This window comes from Rhagoletis pomonella, unplaced genomic scaffold, assembly GCF_013731165.1.
Source record: "Rhagoletis pomonella isolate Grant_MI unplaced genomic scaffold, Rhpom_1.0 Rhpom_scaffold_00002, whole genome shotgun sequence".
Lineage (NCBI taxonomy): Eukaryota > Metazoa > Arthropoda > Insecta > Diptera > Tephritidae > Rhagoletis > Rhagoletis pomonella.
Window position 1 is genome coordinate 29,170,717 of NW_023458556.1, and position 8,766 is coordinate 29,179,482.

The 8,766-nt window shown below is 39.1% G+C and overlaps 1 protein-coding gene across 1 annotated transcript in view; it reads right to left on the bottom strand.

Moving 5' to 3' along the window:
• LOC118733389 (innexin inx2) overlaps window positions 1-6,206 on the bottom strand; it is a gene marked incomplete at its 3' end in the record, with an annotated part of 22,542 nt that extends 16,336 nt beyond the window's left edge. The window contains 1 exon segment of the mRNA XM_036462756.1: window positions 4,054-6,206. Coding sequence (XP_036318649.1) covers window positions 4,067-5,164 — 1,098 coding nt within the window. The 5' untranslated portion in view covers window positions 5,165-6,206.
• Between the last annotated feature and the right edge of the window lie 2,560 nt (window positions 6,207-8,766).

The window sequence follows — 8,766 nt, forward strand, 5'->3', positions numbered from 1 at the left end:
AAATTGCTTGATGTAATTTAGGCAAAGCGTGAGCATCAGCTTGAAAATAAAAGTTGCAATTGCAACAACCGTCAGTCACTACTGCTGCGTATCAATCTGCTTCTGGTGCTGCTGCTGGTATACATACATAAGTATGTAGTAAGTAGTCAAGCGTGCGGGTAAGTCGGTAGGTAATATTGATAGGGTTCAGTGCGCCAAGGCAGCAAGCAGCAGCCATTATTGTGCAAAGCAAAAAATCATCGCCTTTGTGCGCATGCGCGCCGGCGATTATTGCAGCGCATTAGTACTTGCAAGTTTCCCAATAAACACTGCATTGTGGTATACAACCGAAGCGATATAAGCAGCAGCTGATAGCTGAGATGCGGGTAATGGTTGCGATGGCGGTGACGGTGGCGGTGACGGTGGCGGTGGTTATGCAGGAAGCATGCATCACGGCGCTGACGTGAGAGGCCAAAGTGCATGAGCGGCAAAAGAAAAGCACGTTGCATAAAAGCAATGAAAACAATAAAGTAATAAAGAGCAACAACAATCTCTTATTTTAATAAATGTGTAAAAAGTAAAAAAAAACAAAATTGTTTTCCAACATTAAATTAGCAACCAAGTAAAGTTTTGCAAATAATTATTTGAGTGAAGTGGCAGCTGACGTGAAAAGGCGCTCGTTCACTACTGTTCACCACTCAAATACTATATGAGCACCACAATTCTCAGCAGCAGTTTAACCCGCAAGCACACGCTCAATCCTCTTCTACCCAAAATTATCGCTCACCGGAGTTGACCAGCGTTCAATTGGAGAGCGTTGGCGTTTTGCGTAACACCAGGGGTGACTCTTTTGTCTCTGTAATTATCATTGTGTGCGTGCAGCGTAACACACTTTAATTGTGTTAGTGTCACATAAAATATTCTGGAGCATGTATGTATGTACATATGTACTCTTTAGCGCAATTGAAAATAATTGAGCACATTAATGAACATACATACATATTTATTTTTGGAGTTTATTTTTATTTTTTAGTAATATTTGCTTACTCGCTGTTTGACCACGAATAGAGTACTAAAAAAAAGCTTATAAAAATGCCCACTTGTGGATAGCTGTGTGGTTACATATTTCGATTTTAGGCATGTGTCGGCCGGCGGATTATCGAGCTATTCCCAGCCAGAAGAGAAACCTAATTTGCCGTACAATTTTCCGTATCCGGAAACGAAAAAAACGACTAAAATTTTAATTTCATTCATCATTTACGTATCCAAGAACGTAAAAAAACGCAGATTTTAGTATCCGGAAACGAATAGAAAATGGCTACAGTTATCATTAATTTGTAAGCAATAAATGTATTTTATTTGGTTATGCTTGGGCCATAAAAGAGCATCTGTGAATCGCAGAAGGATAGCGTATTGAACGAAAATTTGAATCATACAAGTTACAAAAAAAAAAAAAACAGCCAGAAACGTCTCCGTTTCACAACAACTTTCGGTACTTCTCTGTTTATACGTTTCTGTCGCACCCTATAGTGGGAAAACGGATCGTCAAAGTATCCGAAAATGGAATCGGTAAACGGACAAAAATCCGCATTCCATCCACTTCTTCTTTTTCGGATCGATTTTCGGATTTTTTGCTGGCTGGGTTATGAACGATATGGACATTTCAATTTCATATGCATGTGCATATGTTCAAAAAGTTAAAAAAAAATAAATATTTGACAAGGAAATTAAAAAAAAAAATCCAAAGCCAAATTAATAGTTGCGTTCCCTAACTCGCAAGAAGTTGCAAGAATTTACAGGAATTTTCCAGAAAGCGTTCCCGTACTCGGTTCTCTGGCTTCTTTTGTCTTTTGACAGTTTTACAGGTTTTAACCCACAAAAGTTGGGAAACGCAACTATTATAAGATGCTGTTACTAGGGCAGCTGATTTTAGTTGCCTTGGTGCTAGGGCTAGGCGTTCTATCCGGATTTTTTGATTATCCGGATAGTGCATAAATATCCAGATATTTGAAAACTAAAAACTAACAATAAAATAACAATTCGATACCTAAACGTGAAAAGGTACCAAGTCCATTTTTTTAAATGCTTCAGTAGAGACGAAAAATCGATGAAGTTTCTCATCAACTCTGTCATTCTTTATCAAAAACTAAATTTTGAAAAAAAAACGTGGACTTGGCAACTTTTCACCATTGGGTGGCGTATTCTTTGTAAATTAATGAGGTTTCTACTATTTATTTTGCAAAATCCGGATAACAAAATGAATTATCTGCACACACGAAGATCCGAAAATCTGAATATACGGATATTGGGGGTCCTACATGGCACATAAAGGATATAATTTTCGTTAAAGTGCGCGATTGAGAAAGTAATACAAGTAATTATTATTCATAAACTATTTACCCTATAAACGAACTCTACGAAATGTCTAACTGGCCTACATTCTCTTTAAAATATCCTCTTATTGGTTATGGTTCGTGAGTGGTCTTAAGAAAAAGTGCACGGAATGTATAGCAATTTATTTTTAATTTCTCTCTTAAACCTACCTCAGGCATTTTCAACTACGACGGTTCGATGTTGGCATCCTGAGCTGGAGGTGTTATTTTGGCGTCGGGCTAATCTGTACGCATTTTACGTCAAACAATGTAGCTCTTCAAATTTGAATGTGCAACGTTTGTTGGCCAAATTCAGGACGACCGGTGTAAAAAGTGACCATCCCGATTAAAAAGCGCGATATACACCTGTATTCCCAGAGCCTTCCTAAAGTTTATTTGCCCATAAACCGATCACAAATCGGCCAGATCTGGCAAAAGGACGGCGCCACATGCTCTGCAGCGTATCGGACAATCGACTTATTGTAAGAAAATTTTTGATGAAGGGACTATTTCTAGAAATGGGCCCAACAAATGGAAACCACGATCGTACGATTTAACGCTTCTAGATTGAACGCCTTGAAAGACAGGACTGTACGAATCTTTGCCAAGCTACGGCACCCATTGCTTAAAAAAACTGTTCGCATATTGCACCGTCCAGCATGCGCCACTTCCAACCCAGACGCGGCCACGTGCCCACAATCATATACCATCAAATACTAATGGCATAAAATTATCTTTCTAATTAACACCTTGGCACTCACGTCACTGTTGAGAGTAATAATTTCGAGAATGTAGAGAATTTCGTTTACTTGGGAACCAGCATTAACGCCGATAATAATGTCAGCATCGAAATCCAACGCAACAACAACAAGTACTACTTTGGACATTTGTGTGACCCTACACACATCATGCCCGTGCTGGTATATGGCACAGAAGCATGGACAATGACAACATCCGATGAGGCGACTCTTGGAGTATTCGAGAAAAAAATTCTGCGGAAGGTTTACGGGCCTTTATGCATTGGTAATGGCGATGGATCTATATCGAATTAAAATACAGCGGCCCGCTAGCTTGGTCATGTGTGGCCAATAGACACCGACGCTCCAGCTCTGAAATTATTCAACTCGGAAGCCGCTGGTGGTAGCAGAGGAAGAGAGGAAGGCCTTCTCTGCGTTGAAAAGACCAAGTGGAATTTGGTTTCACGTGGCATTTCCAATTGGCATCAGTTGGCACAGAAGAGAAACGACTGGCGTGCAAATTTGCTTAGACGTTACAGCGCCAAATAAGAAAAGTAAAATAAATTTATAGTTCAACACGACTAATGAAACACCCTTTTACAATAAAAAAATTTTTATGGAGACTTTAGGAATAAACAGAAATACTCGAACCTAAGCAAAGGTCATAAACAGGTAGGTTGGTTGGGGTGTCTGTTTAATGTAAATTTTGAGGTCTGTGACTATTGCCCTTATTGTAAAATATAAAAGAAGTTCTAACCCAAGGTCACATACATATGTATGTATAGGAATGTGGGTGTGGCATCCTGATGCTGTCACTTTTTAAACGAATTTTCTTTAAATGCGAAAAATTAAATACTTCATGCAAAATTTCTAACAAAATATGACATGCCAATATAAAAATTGGAAACTTTTAAGCGAACACGCCAATGGTGTTATGTTTTAAAGAAACAAGTAAGCTTACCTACCCATTTGCGGCCACTAAGCTTCGAATGGTTGCTTGCTGCTCGGGTGTTCGCCCAATTCGCGCGCCAAATCCGCTATCACCTCCTTGTAGATCAATGGATCGATATTCTTGCCCAGCTGATACAGCAGGAACCAATCGCCAATATTGCATTTATTTGCCACCGCTTCAACCTCTTCGCTCTCGGCCAGACGGGAACGTGCGCGCAACAACAGATGACGTAGTTTGGGACCAATTATAACAGCCATGCGATAGACCAACGATATGCCCGACAATATGCTCAAGATGATGAACCAAAACCACAGGAATACGTAGATTTTCTCATTCACAATATTCAATGGCAACACACAGAGACCGTCGAACTTTTGCACCGAACCAGATGGACCGTATTTGTGGAATGTGCATTTGGTGACTTTCGGAAAGACACGCGCCATCGGATCGATACGTTCATCTGGTTCCATTTCGGTGAATTTCAATACATCACTACCGTATGTGGAGAATTCACCATCCAAAAAGAAGTCCACAAAGAATATTTGGCCAATAACATTGACAAAGTTTAGCGCCTCACAAACGAAGAAACGGAATGCATAGAAATTGTGCCGATTCAGATTACCCATAAAATATTCGACAAGTATCTTCTTGCGATCATTCTTACACTCATCATTCACAATCGGGCTATTGAGATCCATAACAAGCATCTTTAGGCGTCCACCTTCCCACGATTTCCATAGATAGCGCGGCACATAGAATAGTATGGCCTGAAAGAAGAGCACGAAACACACCCACTGATAGTATTTGTGGTACTTAACTTCATCCACGCCATCTATATGCGAACCGACACCCGGTTGTACCACATCACGTCCTGTGATGCCGGTCAAACGTTCGGGCACAGTAAATGTGGAGTAAATCCAGCAATAGGTATCCATAACACCCAGCGGAATTTCATCGACAATGCAATCGATGGGATCGCCAATGTATTGACGCGAGGTGACAAGTAGTGAGAAGGCAATCAATATGATCACCGTCGCTTTGTAGTGCATGCGGAAGACATTGTTGTCGATGCAGACTTGATCGATCTTCAGCAGCCCCTTGACGGAGCCGAATACATCAAACATTTTGACGGTTTATTAATGTAACTTAGATAGTAATTTTTTTTTTATAAAAAGTCAGTAAAGCTTAAAGTTATATTTTTAAAAAGGATTCGCGACACAGGCGCGCGTACCGAGCGAGTGACTTGTTGTTTCGGGAATGTTGAAAGTGCAATTTTAATGATTCGAAAGAGGCAGTAACGGAAACGCGCTGGTAATACTTTCGTTGGTGTATTGAGTACTCTCGTTTGCTTGCGGTATGCGGTTTGTTGTGTTATGTTTTGTTTTTTTATTTTCTGGTTTCTTTTGTATTTAACGATTTTTTACTCTTTCCTTCCAATTATACTTTCACACACAGCATTCGGGTTGCTGTGGTTTCGCATACGATTTCACGTATTTGTTGTGGTTTTCGCCGTTGTTACTCTGGCAGTGACGATCAGTAGTAAATTTCGGAAATCAGTTTCCACACGCATAACAAAGCTTTTATTCAGAGTTCTTTCAACATTTGATCTAAACAGTTCTCAGATCATTTTTGCATATCGACATTTCTTAATTATCACAACAAACTATTGTTTACTTCATAATAACTTTTATTTCTTGTATTTTTTTTCGAAGGGTTGCAAATTTCGTTTCAGCGGCGAGCGCACACGCACGGCGGCAACCACTTCCCAATATTAAGCGACAACGTCGTTGGATTTGTTTAGATTATCGCTTTAATATTCACTGAACAATAATTCTCTGTGTGTGTGTGTGTTTTTTTTTTTGTTTCTTGTTGTGAATATCGACTATAAACATTCACACTTGCACTTCATACGGCGGGGGGCCTGTCTGTCTGCCTGCCCTTGTTCTTGGTTGGCTTGGCTTGGCTTGGCTTGGCTTGGTCCAAGTATGTCTGTCCGTCTGAACACACTTTGTACTATGTAGTAACTACGCCGTTGCACCGCGGCACACAGCGTACACTTCGGATAGAAAATTAAAACTGTTTAGCTGATTGCGAGCACCACCGGGCGCTGATACAAAGATACGACGACGACGACGACAAAAATGCCTTATTGTATACGCGAAGGCAAGCTGATAGACTAATTCAGATGGCATAGCACGTCATTCCATGGAGTTTGAGTTGTTTGCCAGCGCTTGAGTGGCTTGATTGACATGTGGTTGTAGTGGTCCGGACTTGTGGCTGTATTAGTGCTGCTTTTGTTGCCAGCAGCGCCCCATTGCTCACTCATACATTAACACACGGTTTTTTGTTTACATTTGTGTGCGTGAGTATCTGCGCGTTTTGCTAACGAGCACTGCCGCACTGTGTCAAGCCAGTTTGGAGCCATTCGTCTTCGGTAAGCGCGTAAGCTTAGCTTTCAAATCCACTCAAGTAATTCTCATGCAAGTTTGACAATGTGCAAAGCGCGCCACATCACACTGCTGCTTACTCCCATTTTGAATTATGATGCTCTGACTTGTGAAAGCACATCGTAGATAGCCACTCATTTTTAGACCAGTTTTTGAGTTGAGTGTTTTTAAAAAGGTGTTTGCGGATTTTGAGTGGCTTTTGACATCTCTGTCCTACTATTGCATGCTGCTACTATCATTATTAGCTACATGCATGTGCATGAGTTTGTTACCTGTAATTCATACGAACATACATACATAACACAAAGGTGTTGCAGGAACAGGATTTGGGTTGACGTAAAGGCAGTGATGCCAAATGCTTGAAAAAATTTTATAATCTGAGTTTCAGATAATGCTACCAGATTTATTAAGAAAACATTTAGATAAAATTTAAATTTGTATACATTAGACTGGTTAAAAAACGAAAATGTCGAAAATGTCGAAATTGTAAATTTAAATATGGTTAAGTATTTACTAATGCACGGATGGTAATACTGTATGGTTTTACAGCTTTAACGCGTAGCGCCTCCGAAGATTCCAGAAAGTCGATTTCGTCATATTCTTCTTTTTGTAGCTTTATCAAATAATTAGTTGTGTTAATTAATTTGCTGAGAGATAAAAAAAAGTAGGAAGAATTAAATTTGAACAATTTTTAAAAAGTTTACCTGAAATTGGCTAAGTGAAATGGATATAGTAGAGAGGTATTAGATTAGCAATCCTGCAGCCTAGATTCTAATCTGAGCTGTAATCAAGCCAAGACTAAGAAAAGATTTCCAAAGATAAAAATTCTCTAAATATGAATATCCTCCGGACTGATTGGCTTGCACCCAGCAAATCTAAAATTTACCAGATTTGCACAGTTCGGAAAATTCTGGAAAATATGTTGGATAAGAAGATATATATATACACTTCCTATACGGGATCTCTAATACGCCTATTTAGAGTTGCGTTAAGCGGACAATTTATAGCTCCATTCAAACTGGGACCAGTGTTGCCATTTTCACTACGAGCGAAGTTTTTCACTTCACTTTTATGGCCAACATTTCTGCACTTCCTCTTTGACAAAATCACTTAGATTTTAAGCGATCAGAATTGACCTACAAATTACCTGATTTTATTTTTTGACATATTTTTAGTAGATATGTACACACAAGACGTACATCTCAAGATGGCATCAGACTTTGTGTTGCACAATACATTTTTATGGAAAAGTTATATGACTTCTTTGGATGCAAATACTATTTCTCGAGAAATTGAAAGCGATTTGGCAGGGAGCAGCACTACTGACATTTCTTCCACTCCATCAGAACGTAACGCAATTCGAAGGCCATTTAATCAAACTTTTCGGCCAAATTGGACCACTAAGTGAACCACTATTAAAAGTTTAATAGTTTTGTTATATAGAATTAGTTCTATGGCCATTGATAGTTTTCCAGCTCTAATCCATATGATATTGACAGCACCGGCCTCACGACTAGCGTCGTTAGCGCAACATTCTACAGCTTGCATAAAGAGGCAAAACTGGTTGGTATTGCGATGAACGAAAACAAGTATCACGCAAAGAATCTTCATGAAATTAAAAATTTGAATTTTCGCTAAATTTGAATTTCATCATTTCAAAGAACCAGAATTGCACCCCAGGTCTATGCAATATATTTTCAATATGTACATAAATATGTAAAGTTAATCGCGGCTTTTACGTCCTTTTCAGATTCTTTGCACTCTCTTAGCTGGTTAATTCTATTGCCCCTTATGCATTACGTGTATTTCTTCAAAAATCATTGGTTAATTCCTAAATGCATGGAAAGTACTTCCATTGCATTTAGAATTACGGTGGCAAGAAGTAGTATTACTTATTTTAAAACAGTGGCAACTTCACCAATAACCATCTTCATTATCTATGATTCCACTCTGCGTTTTTCATCTTATTTGCCGCGATTGTATCTCACCTAACGAAAGAACTCGTCTCAAAAGGGTTTTGTTTTGTTTTTGAACCAACTTGGTAAGTATGTATATATGTACATACATATATGTTTGTACATATGAATACGTGTACATATGCAAGTATTCTTGTAGAAATACCTGCGATGCATTGAGTTGAAGAAATTCCTGGAAGTGTGTTGCGCCAAAGATGTACATACATACATATGTCCCTAATATATATTTGTATGTATGTATTTATACGTGAATGGCAGCGCATGAATGCAACTTTCCGTGTGCTATAAGAACCACATGAGGGG